Source organism: Physella acuta, unplaced genomic scaffold, assembly GCF_028476545.2.
Source record: "Physella acuta isolate Inbredline_101_S28 unplaced genomic scaffold, ASM2847654v3 ptg002734l, whole genome shotgun sequence".
Classification (NCBI taxonomy): Eukaryota; Metazoa; Mollusca; class Gastropoda; family Physidae; genus Physella; species Physella acuta.
This window is the reverse complement of record NW_026734162.1, coordinates 7,501-20,984: the sequence shown is the minus strand read 5'-3', so window position 1 is coordinate 20,984 and position 13,484 is coordinate 7,501. Positions and strand designations below refer to the sequence as shown.

At 35.4% G+C, this 13,484-nt stretch overlaps 2 protein-coding genes across 2 annotated transcripts in view; one reads left to right on the top strand and one right to left on the bottom strand.

Moving 5' to 3' along the window:
- On the bottom strand, nt 1–7,427 carry LOC131934121 (ATP-sensitive inward rectifier potassium channel 12; the record flags this gene model as incomplete). The annotated part of the gene is given in 8 exon segments (XM_059290471.1): nt 1–37; nt 688–841; nt 2,409–2,503; nt 2,980–3,151; nt 4,116–4,280; nt 5,080–5,253; nt 6,289–6,373; nt 7,321–7,427. Coding segments are annotated over 7 exon segments (877 nt in total), but the record flags the coding sequence as incomplete, so codon positions are not given.
- A 3,684-nt stretch (nt 7,428–11,111) lies between these two features.
- Nucleotides 11,112–13,484, top strand: part of LOC131934123 (G protein-activated inward rectifier potassium channel 3) — a gene marked incomplete at its 3' end in the record, with an annotated part of 6,302 nt that continues 3,929 nt past the window's right edge. The window contains 3 exon segments of the mRNA XM_059290474.1: nt 11,112–11,188; nt 12,191–12,388; nt 13,112–13,445. Coding sequence (XP_059146457.1) covers nt 11,127–11,188; nt 12,191–12,388; nt 13,112–13,445 — 594 coding nt within the window.

The window sequence follows — 13,484 nt, the reverse complement described above, 5'->3', positions numbered from 1 at the left end:
TCTCTCCCATCCCATGGGCTTCAAATTCTAGCTCGTGCTGAAATATAGGTATGTAACACATAGAGATACAACATACAGGTATGTAACACATACATAATGATACACAATACAGGTACATAAACAAGCGCATTTGGTATACAAAAAGCTTTTCAAAACATATATTAAAAACTATACTATTATATTTCTAAAGATTATATCGTGAAGAATTATACATGTAGTGATCTACAAACGTACAGAGAGACGTACAAAACAGTACAAGAACGTCAAACATTGTCCAAACATAGAGATGTTCATTCATACAAACATGCGTACAACTGAAGAACAAACACAAAGACAAAGCAACAAACACATATGCAGACTTACAGACACGCACATACGTACAGACAGACTTATAGAAAAGATGTGCAGACACATAGACAGAGGCAATGGCATACGTATGTAGAAACAGAGGTAAGGACCGATAGACGCATAGAGAGATGAACCGACAGAAGCACAGACAGACGCACAGATGGACAAATGCACAGACAAACATATAGACTGACAGACAGACGCACAGACATACAGACGCACAGACAGACAGACAGATAGATGCACACCACACAGACTTACAGACATTCGCACACAGATGCACATAAAGACAAATAGACGCACAGATAGACTCTCACACACACAGACAGACGGACATACCTGAAAGAGAGGGTAGACGTACTTCTCCTCACACACGTATCTCTTGACCAGGGCCCCGTAGACGTGGCTGTCAATCAAATGGGAGTTCCTCATGTCGCCCACCCGCACCTGTAGCATCAGCTGGTTCTCCTCCTTACACAGGCACGCGTTACGGCTGGAGGGGGGATTAAGGGGTCATCCATAAATGACGTCACGCTTTTTTTACTAATTTAACTCCCCCCTCCCCTCCGTCACACGTCGTCACAAAAGCTCAGACCCCCCCCCCCCCTAAAATGACGTCACACATCAACCTACAAACCCCCCTCAAAATTGCAGTTGAACTTTTTAAAAACTTCGATATTTTTCCAAAATCTTGTCTAAACTATTACAATTTATTAAAACAGTTATCTAAAACGCAAAATAACGTCTAAAATTCGTTTTTTTAACATTGCTTTTTTATATGCAAAAATGTGACCCCCCCCCCCCCTCCCCCTCATCACACATCGTCACAAAATTACGGACCCCCCTCCCCCCTACGAGTGTGACGTCATTTATGGATGACCCCTAAGGGTAGGATTAACTTATGGTTTGAGAGAGGATTAAGGTTAGGATTATCTTATGGTTTGAGAGAGGATTAAGGTTAGGATTAATTTAAGATATGGTTGGAGTGAGGATTAAGGTTAGGATTAACTTATGGTTTGAGAGAGGATTAAGGGTAGGATTAACTTATGGTTTGAGAGAGAATTAAGGTTAGGATTAACTTATGGTTTGAGAGAGGATTAAGGTGAGGATTAATTTAAGATATGGTTAGAGTGAGGATTAAGGTTAGGATTAACTTATGGTTTGAGAGAGGATTAAGGTTAGGATTAACTTATGGTTTGAGAGAGGATTAAGGTTAGGATTAATTTAAGTTAGGCTGGAGTGTGAATTAAAATTAGGATTGATTAGAGCAAGAGTACGTTATCAATGTAGAAAAAAGCTAATTTTAATAACCTCACTCGTTAAGATTAACTACAAAAGGCAATGGACGTTCCGAAACCGTCATCATTAGCACACCATAGTATATTTTTAAAGAGAAAACATAAAAAGGAGGCAAAAAAAGACATGTTCTCTACTTTATCTTAAGTGGCTTTTAGTCTTAAGGTGTTTGTGAAATAATTGAGAATTGGAGAGGGGGGGGGGGGGGTATTGCAATTTTTATATGAGGGGAATTTCGAACCAATAGATTGTACCTTAAATAGACACGAATACACGAAACGCTACTTTTAAACAAAAATTCACACCCCTCAGAATCCTGATAGTATTTGTCTCCGTGCTATAGGCCTACGTATTTTGTATAAAGGTAAGGGCGTTACTCAACTCTGATGGGTACCTAACTCACGCTAGGGAAAGTAAAGACGGCTGGGCGTAGTGTTGACCACACTATCTCTTTATATACCGAGGTCACAGAAACAAGTGAACTCTACTTCATTTGCCCTATAGACCGTAGGGTTTGAAAAAGGAACTTTACTTTTTTTAAGGGCGTCACTCGGTCGGGTGTCGTAAGGTACAGTGCGCACCCTCCAGTGAAAAAGTCTTACAAGTTTGCCAATACATACAACGGATAAACTCGTTTTTTTTTAGTATTAACTAGTTTAATATTTTATTTAAAAGGGACGATTTGTGTAACATTTGAAATAAAATATTTTTATGCTTTGTTTTGAACACAATCAGAACATTCTACAAGACAGACAGAGGCTAACCTAAAAATGAGCGTGTGTCGTCTATGTTTTGGTCGGGCTATTTTCACAAAAATAAACCCAAGTAGACATGTCTCGAGTAGAAAGCCAATGGTAATCTAGGAAAAAAAAATTTACAATGAAATAATAATAAACTTGATTGTAAGGTGTTGCTTACGAATGTTTATATGTATAACTAATTAACATATACATAGATTTATTATCTCGATTTGTCATCAAATCATAAAAAATGCTCATATTGTGACGTCACTCAAACCCTATGTCGTCATCACATCATAACAAAAGCACATGTTGTGACGTCATTCAAACCCGCAGTCGTCATCACATCATAAAAAAGCACTTATTGTGACGTCACTCTAACCCGCGGTAGTCATCAAATCATAACAAGAGCACATGTTGTGACGTCATTCAAACCCGATTTCGTCACCACATCATAACGAAAACACTTTTTGTGACGTCACTCAAACCCCATAGTCGTCATCACTTTATAACAAAAGCACATGTTGTGACGTCATTCAAACCCGATGTCGTCATCACTTCATAACAAAAACACATGTTGTGACGTTGCTCTAACCTGCAGGTAGACCACAGGTACAGTCCCGGCGCACTCGGCATTCGGGTAGATGGTGCCGTAGCCAATGGTGGACTGGGTCTCCATGGAGAAGAGCAGGGCGTCCCAAAAGGAGTCCAGATGGACAATACAGGGTTTAAACTTGGGGTCACCGACGTGGTCAAGGTCACCATGGCTGGGGGTAATATTAATTAATTAATTGATGAGTCATTTATTTTAATGCATAGGTAATATAGTACACACATGCACACAGACACATATACTCACACAACACACAGAGGCGTAGCGAGGGGGTGGCGGGGGGTGACACCATTTAGGGGGTGACACCAAGGCAAAAAAATAGCAAAATATATAGAGAAAAATGATAATTCCACTTAATTAAGTGATTCATTCGAGTGTTAAATAGCCTTCTAAGAGGTGCAAATCGAAAATTGAAAGTTTGTCCCCGGGAAGGGTCGCTACGCCTCTGGGGGGGAAGGGTGACACCATTAAGTGCCGCACCGGGTAACACCCGACCTCGCTACCCCACTGTAGATGAGTCATGTATATAAATTCATAGGTAATTTATTACACACACGCACACAGACACACATACTCACACAACACACACACACACACACACACACACATATATATATATATATATATATATATATATATATATATATATATATATATATATATATTCATTCATATTAAGCCATCATTCATTGACTCGCTAAATATGTACAAATATTATTGTAACTGTTTAACAATCATTTCTCACACAACCCTTTAAAAAACCAATATGGTATAGTACAGCACCCTACCCTACCGTCCCTCTCCTGCACTTCTCCCCCGCCTGTCAATTATCCATTTCGTTAATGACAATTAACTACCTTGAAATCGATAGCAGGCCAACACAATCAAAGTCATTTTTTTTTCTCTAGCCGTTTACGTTAAGTATACTATCCCACCAAGGTGCTTGTAGTATATATTTGAACATCTCATTACACTTGGTGGAAATTTTAAAAAGAAAAAACTAACACCGCAGATCACCCCGAAACAAAAGAAGCTATTACACGAAAACATGTAGGGAAGTGTAGTTAACGGAAATTAAAAAAAAAAAAACAAAAAAAAAAAAAAAACACCTTACTTACGTGTATGATAATAGGAAATAAATAATGCCAAACGTAAGATAAGACAAGAAAAATCCAGAAAATAAAATAAGAAACGCCCATCTCCATTTTAGGTCAAGGAGGGTCACGTAGAGATCTTTGAGGTATTTTACTCGTTTTTTCTGAATTCCTTTATATGCGATGTTACTGAAAGAAACCCATGTTATAAAATTTTAAACGAATGCATTCACTAGCTGGAAATATGAAATGGAAGAAATATAAATATCCTAAATCTTATTACTTAAATTTACTTTAAAAAAATACAACTGATCTAATGATAAGGGGGCAAATGCATGTTGAACTTCCAAAACGGATTTTAAAATGTATTTTTATCGACTGATAATATTTGAATATATGGTAATTATAAAAAAATAAATAGATAGCATTTTAATTAATCCGAATATTTGAACTTTGAAATATTGTGTAAAGCTAAAACTCTGTCTAAAGTAGACAAGGCTTGTTTTGCTTTTTGAATTTTAAATTCCGGCCTTGCAGCCTTTTCTTGGTTGGAGAAAGTCTATGGTTTTGAGAGAAAATTCATAAAAATGTTGGCTGAAGTTGGATTCGACAAACAATATAGCGCATAACATGGTGAGACGTAATACTAAATTGTGTTGTGTTTCAATATTGAAGTTAAGAACGACGAAGAACAACACAATAATCAAACATCACCAAAAAAAAAAAAGAATAAATAATACAGTTGTAGTAAAAAAAAATCGCATAGTTAATCTAACACAGATCTTGTTCCCAAACGGGGTAATTTTAAAATTTGACTTCGTACATTATGTCCAAATAATAGGTCCAATTAGTGAAGAATCGACACTGATTTAAAACAATACTTCCATTCGTATATTTAACATCAATGATGACATTTTTATGGGAAGTCTTATTTTTATAATTTTTAAGTAATCAAAAAGAAATTAAGCTAATTAAAAAAAAAAAAGACCTTTGACCCTCCTTTCTAATCAGCGTTCTTCTGGGTTTCATTTTTCTGTTGTAGAAATCTATAATCCCGCTTGTTGGGTGTGAGAGTTCACTCCCTTGTTTTCCCGATACGTTTTTTAATTCAACACTAGCTGGCAAGCCCGGATAGTTGGTCTGTAGGTCTTTGCCTGGATTTCTGTAATAGAAAATCTGTTAAAAGTAATCTACGAATACATGGTATGGGTGGGCTATGAAACATATAACATAACATTTCAAAATAAATAAATTAAAAAAAAGTGTATTCAGTCCTTCACATTGGAAATTGAAGTATTGTGGTCTAGTAGTACGTTGTTTTATTTTAACAGTTGTACATTTAGAGGTTTATGTGGTCTTTATTTTATTCTACCCAAGTACCTATAAGTGCTGAGAGGACGATTAAGGGAATCGAACAGAGACATTTTGGCTAGTAATGCTGTGTGCTCTAACACTCGACCACCCCGAAGAAATTCTTGGAATTAAAAGTTACGTGTGATTTCTATATAAACTGATGTTAGAATGGCCATTTGAGTTTTAGATTATTGGTGTGATGTGGGTAAACTAGGAGCGGATCGTTGCCCCGGGAGAGGCGTTGTTATTAGGGGAGAGTAAGGTAGTTATCTAAAGGTAAGGGTTAGGTAGTTATCTAAAGGTAGGGGTTAGGTAGTTATCTAACGATTGTGGTTAGGCAGTTATTTAACGATTGTGGTTAGGTAGTTATTTAACGATTGTGGTTAGGTAGTTATCTAAAGGTAGGGGTTAGGTAGTTGTCCAAGAACCCAAGTAAGGTACAGCAATAGTCCAACGGAAGATTTACAACAGCGGCCAAGCTTGAAGGTAAATGGGTGAGGTGTAGTTATAGTTTCAGAGGTGGCGTCAAGTTATCGAGTGCAGGGAGGGGGGGGGATATGGTATGGGCCTAAGTGTTTCTTCCAGACTTTTTTCTCCGGGGGGGGGGCATTTGATATTTTCGGGGGGGGGGGGGGTCAACTTTTTCCGGGGGGGGGGGGGGGGGGAAACTGGTAAAAGTATATATTTTCTATATTAACTCCATTTAATTCGGGGGGCGGGGCGGTAGACTTTCTTTGGGGGGCTCCGACCCCCCCCCCCCGAAGAGATGCCTGAAAGAAACTCTGATGGTCCTGGGTCGAGATTCGGGTGTGGGGGGCGGTACCAGACCTGCACTGCCGTTTACCTGAAGGCGTCGAATTTAAACTCTTCCCATCTGCTGTGGTCCTCGAAAATGTTGATCACGTGGTGTGTCCCCTGGGCCATACAATCTGGAGAGGTCAATTGTAATTAGCTGATTGAATTTCAAAATAATTTTTTAATTAGACGTTGGCGCTGCTTGTTTAACTTAACCCATTATTCGCATTGTTCAGCGAATTTTGAAGTCGAAACTAAATCGTAACTATAATCTAAACCCAGTTTTATTTAGTAAGTTTAAATTAAAAAGTTAAACTACTCATTAAGACTTAGTAGTCGATAAGGCAGTAAAGTAAACTACACCTGTTTATGGAAGTTTAGTGATTATCTAGTCGGTTATGTTACCAGCTTTATGAAGCAAACAGCATTAATTTAAATATTTCCCAAAGAGCTGATTCCAGCCTACTGTTGAGCGGCGAACTAATTCTTTATTGCGACTTGGAATTTTTTTTTTAATTTGGCGAATTTTTGTTGGCAGTAATTAGTTAACCTTTACCAGCACCTTCGATAGAGTGCAATTAGAAATCCAAAGTCCAACGCTATAAACGTAACTTGGTTGATTTATTTATGCAGCTGAGGTGACATGATAAGTTAAACTACAAAGTCAAAACAAATCTAATTTGAAAAAATTAAAACTACAAAGTTAAAATAAAATTCATTTCAAAAAAATTAAATTTTCGAAGTTAAAACAAATCTAAACTAAAAAAAAATTAAAACTAATTAAAGATAAAACACATCTAATTTGTAAAAAATTAAAACTACAAAGTTAAAACCAATCTAATTTGAAACAAAATAAATAAAAATACATAGTAAAAACAAAACTAATTTGAAAAAAAATGTTCGCTTTGTGGAGATATAAGTTTTGGAAAAAAAGTGTTGATATATTGAAGCAACAATTATAAAGAGCCGTTTTATTTGTTTCGTTTCTCATTGGAAACTGTTCTAAATTGATAATATTGAATTTCAAGAATCCTGTATATACCTTTTTTTTTAAAATAAAAAAAATAATTAAATGACTTACTTAACTTTTTACAGAAAAGAGTGCTCCCTAATCACATGGTGTTCTGTATGTAAAAAGCGCCATCTTGTTCAAAAGGACGGTAGCCCAGGTTCATTTCACCCTCGTTTGTAGCTAACAGGGAAACAAACGTACCACAATACATTTTCTAATTAGGGAATTTTTTTTCAACGGAAAATTGGGGGTGGGGGAAAAGATGGGGCATAGTTTTGTTGTAGGGACAAGGAGGATACACAAAGATGGATTGGATTTTTTTTTTAGTTTATGACCAATCGTCCCATTTGTGTATGGAATGACACCCCCCCCTTCCCACATTCTCCCCAATCATCGCACCATACAACATCAATTTAGGATTTCCACATTTGTCCAACTGCTCAAGGGAGACAACACATTAAGTAGTTTTAGGGATCGCCTGGCTAATGATTGATGGGATAGTGGAAGGCGTACGTCACTCAATTCTTGATCTGTGAGCTGGTTTTTAGCTTCAATAATCGGTGGTAGTTTAGTGTAAAGGCGTAGCGAAGAGAGGGAAGGTGGGACAGCCGCCCCCGGACGCTGACAATAGGGGGCGCTAAGCGCGGTAGGAAATAAAATTAAAAGCTGAACCTGAGTTACGTATCTGAATTATACACAGCCGAAGTTAAGAATTTTTTCCGTAAATTTATATTTTTCCAGACACACATTCCTTCTTCAAATGCAAACATTTGTATGAAAACGTCAATTTACACCTAAAACGATAACACTATTTGGTTAATAAGATGGTTATACATGATTTTTTTTAATAAAAAAAATAAAATCAGTAAATGGGAAATCAAGCTAAGTTCCGTACCCTACTCCCTTAAGAATATTGGACTGCTACTCCGCTATTTAAAGCTGTTTTCTACTTTAATTGTGAGACATAAGAAAATAAATATTGTTAAGGGACAAGTAACTTAAAAAGCGACCGCGACCTTTTCAAATGGGGAGGGGGCGCTTTTATATAAATGGTGGGGGGGGGGGGGAATTGATAGTTCGCCCAGGGCGCCGGAATGGATAGCTACGCCACTGGTTTAGTGTATCAACTGACAAGTTAAATGTATATTTTTTGTGGAGTTGCTGGTGTACATCTAACCTATGACTTATTCAATAAATACATATTCAAAAGGATAACTTTACTGTTCAATAGCTATAAAACTGTTTAATAAAATGTGCTATAATATTTCATAATGATCATTTTATAATAGATATTATTTAAAAAAATTATTCATAAAATATAAATACGAAGAAGAGTTAATTTTTTTTCAGAGAATGAGCGTATGGCGGGATAATGTGGTCAGCACTATGCCTAGCCGCTTTTTCTTTCCCCAACCCAAGCCAGGTATCCATAAGAGCTGGGTCCGCTCATTGGCGTCACACACAATCTAATTCGTCATTAGAATGTTCAGTTTCAAGGAATGCTAGATTGACGGACATGCATACAGTTGCAATGAGTCATGGTGGAGTAGACAGACAGATACACCGTTAAAAAGAATGCAAGGGATACAAAGAATAAGAAAGAGAGACCGACGGATATGCTTTTACAAAGAATTTTTTTAGAGAGAGGCATAGAGACAGACAGAGACAGGTATAAAGACAGGTATAGAGACAGGTATAGAGACAGATATATAGACAGATATAGAGACAGGTATAGAGACTGGTATAGAGACAGATATAGAGACAGGTATAGAGACAGATATAGAGACAGGTATAGAGACAGGTATAGAGACAGATATAGAGACAGGTATAGAGACAGATATAGAGACAGGTATAGAGACAGATATAGAGACAGATATAGAGACATATATAGACTATAGAGACAGATATAGAGACAGATATAGAGACAGATATAGAGACAGGTATAGAGACAGGTATAGAGACATATATAGACTATAGAGACAGGTATAGAGACATATATAGACTATAGAGACAGATATAGAGACAGTTATATAGACAGATATAGAGACAGGTATAGATACAGGTATAGAGACAGGTATAGAGACATATATAGACTATAGAGACAGGTATAGAGACAGGTATAGAGACAGATATAGAGACAGATATAGAGACAGGTATAGAGACAGATATAGAGACAGATATAGAGACATATATAGACTATAGAGACAGATATAGAGACAGATATAGAGACAGATATAGAGACAGGTATAGAGACAGGTATAGAGACATATATAGACTATAGAGACAGATATAGAGACAGATATAGAGACAGGTATAGAGACATATATAGACTATAGAGACAGGTATAGAGACATATATAGAGACATATATAGACTATAGAGACAGGTATAGAGACAGATATAGAGACAGATATAGAGACAGATATAGAGACAGGTATTGAGACAGGTATAGAGACATATATAGACTATAGAGACAGGTATAGAGACAGATATAGAGACAGATATAGAGACAGATATAGAGACAGATATAGAGACAGATATAGAGACAGATATAGAGACAGATATAGAGACAGATATAGACTATAGAGACAGGTATAGAGACTGGTATAGAGACAGAAATAGAGACAGATATAGAGACAGATATAGAGACAGATATAGACTATAGAGACAGGTATAGAGACAGGTATAGAGACAGGTATAGAGACAGGTATAGAGACAGGTATAGAGACAGATATAATTACAAAGAATGGCTCAGAGATAGACCGACAAATTTGCTTTTACAGAGAATTCATTAGAGACAAGCAGATAGACTTGGTTACAAAGAACGTTTGTGAGATAGCGCCATTGTTAGAAAGGAAACAGGCAATTGTTCGTGTAAATAGGTACAAGGTAACCCGGACAGGTGAGACAGCATTCGATCAATGGACCAGTGACAGCCATTGAAGGGCTGTCATTCAGTCAACTGGGGGTTGGGGTGGGGGGGGGGGGCAGAAATAGCAAGTCAGGTGTTGGGCTAGGTATCAAGGTAAATGGGATGGAGACAGTGAGGCGGAAAAAGTTTTGGGGGTGGGGGTGGGGGGATGGGAGATGTGTGGGGTGGGGGACTAGCCAGTTATAACACATACACGTACACACTGACACAATATATATATATATATATATATATATATATATATATATATATATATATATATATATATATATATATATATATATATATATATATATATATATATATATATATATATATATATATATATATATACTGTATGTATGCATGTATGTATATATATTTATTGTATGTATGCATGTATGTATGTTTATATATATATATATATATATATATATATATATATATATATATATATATATATATATATATATATATATATATATATATATATATTAACATACATACATGTATGCATACATATGTATGCATGTATGTATGTTAATATATATATATATATATATATATATATATATATATATATATATATATATATATATATATATATATATATATATATATATATATATATATATATATATATATATATATATATATATATATATATATATATATATATATTAACATACATACATGCATACATACATACGTATGTAATCATTGATATCAACTAACTATATTTCACAAGAGTGACTGAATTATTGTAATTTCTTCATAAATACTGGATATAATTAGACGCACAATCCAACTACACATTATTTTCACTAGGGCTGTGTCAATAACATATATAAGCTGAATAATACCAGTATATTTCTCTATAGCCATTAGGGGAGATAACTATAGATCTGGTAAATGTAAAGAAAACGTCGAAAGGAAAGTTCTCGAGTGCTGATGGTCACACAGAGATGATTGATGGCTCGACTGTTGAGTCGGGAAGTTTTCTTACACAGCGTCCAGCGGTGTTCAGGTAAGACACGGTTTTTTTCGGCTGGTTCGGTAAATAGATGTACCTAGATGTACTTACATCTCTAGTTGCTTTGTTATTTACAACGGAATCTTAATTTACGCGATACATAAGGATCTACATAAAATAACAGATTATAATTTAGAATAAAAGTATATTGGGATTTTAAACCCCAAATGTTAGTTATATTTAAAATGTCCATGAAAGAAAATGAAACATTTTAACAAAACTGTATTTATAAGACGTGCTCGCTGAAACACTGAAACAGTTCCACATATATATATATATATATATATATATATATATATATATATATATATATATATTTATATATATATACTATTTAAAAAATGAGCTAACTTACTTTAAGCTTTGTATCATCGATTATGTGGTTGGGATTTGAGTTTATACTTATAGAGATAACCGTTAATAATGATACTGCTTTAGACAGTTTCCATTGAATTATCTTACAAATAATGAACTTTAATTATCAATTTATTTATCTAAATGCAAGGTAAATTAGACACGTGCATGATAACATAGATTACTCATTTAAAACTCTTCTAATTTATAAACACAGCCAAACGCGCATTTTAAAAATAGCTATTTGGGATTCAAATATTATCCATGTAATTAAACACATTTCAATGCTGTTGTATCATTCATATATCATTCATGTATATATATATATATATATATATATATATATATATATATATATATATATATATATATATATATATATATATATATATTTATATTTATATATATATATATATATATATATATATATATATATATATATATATATATATATATATATATATATATATATATATATATATATATACACATACATATATGTATCCTTTTTTCAGCGTTGAATTTTTTTTACAGTCTTCTTTTAAAAGTTTCATTTAGATTGTTTTCACATGAATTTAAACTAAATAAAACATGAATTTAAAAAATAGATTATTAAATTAATATTTTTAAAAATTTTCCCAGCGAAATGACCGGAAATTCCCGAGAAGCGGAAGTCGGAGGGACCCTGTTTTTATTCGCTGACCCGGAAGAGGAAGGGCCCAAATCGAAACGATGGTGGGAGACGCTGAAAAACAATTGTTGTGCACTACGTCACAGGTGCCACAAGGCTAACCCCGAAGAGAAAAGGAAAGCGTTGGTTCAAAAGAATGGAGCGTTTAGGTAAGGGCACGTGCGATCCTACCGTTGCTATTGGCAACGGGGTTTAATATTTTTTTTTAAATTTTATTCTTACTCAGAAACACCGGTATCACATTATACAACATCAAAAATTTTAATTAGTTCGTATAAATGCATTTTTAATTACTCACAATTACACTAATTAGCGTCTATTTAAGTGACTCAAAAAAAAAAAAAAACAACAGTCGTAAGCTAAAAAAAGAAAAAGAAAGTACCCTTTAAAAAATTTACGGCCGTTGGGGTTGGCGAAGTAGAGTTCACCTGTTTCAATAACCTCGACATATGAAGACATACTGAGGTCAGCACTATGCCCAGTCGCCTTTATCTTCCCTAACGTGAGTCAGGTACTCCTAATGGCTAGGTGGACCCGGGGCGTTTTACAGACTCAAGCCAGGGATCCGAACTAGGCTTTCGTGTTAGCAGTTAAAAGTTCTACCATTCGACCACGCTAAAACGTTCAGAATAAACTATTTGTGTTTCACTACAATCATGGTTTCATTTTAATCTTATTCCCCTTTTTTCCCCAAGAATCTTCTGTGGAAAGTTTCTGTTTCATTACAACCTTATTCCATGTTTTGTTTTTCCCAGAATCTTTATTTTTATATTAAAACTATTTTATTCCATATTTTGTATTTTCCCAGAATCTCTTTTGGAATCTTTTTGTTCCATTATAATTATCTTACTCCATGTTTTGTATTTCCCCAGAATTTATTTCGCGGGTTTGAACCAGCACCGCCGGAAGTACCTGGCAGACCTATACGTCACGCTGCTGGACCTCGAGTGGCGCTACGCCATGGCCATCCTCTTCAACACGTTCCTCGTTACCTTTCTCGTCTTCGCCGTCTTTTGGTGGCTCATGGCGTACAACAACGGCGACTTTGACAATTTAGGCAACCCCAAACACGACTTTTGCTTGCTGGGCGTCAGGTCATTTCCGGGCGCGATACTTTTTTCTATGGAAACCCAAACGACCATTGGTTACGGGATGGCGTACCCCAATGCTCAATGCGCTGGGACCTTGCCGATTATGTATTTACAGGTAATTATTTCTTCTGTTGTCACGTGATATACATAAACG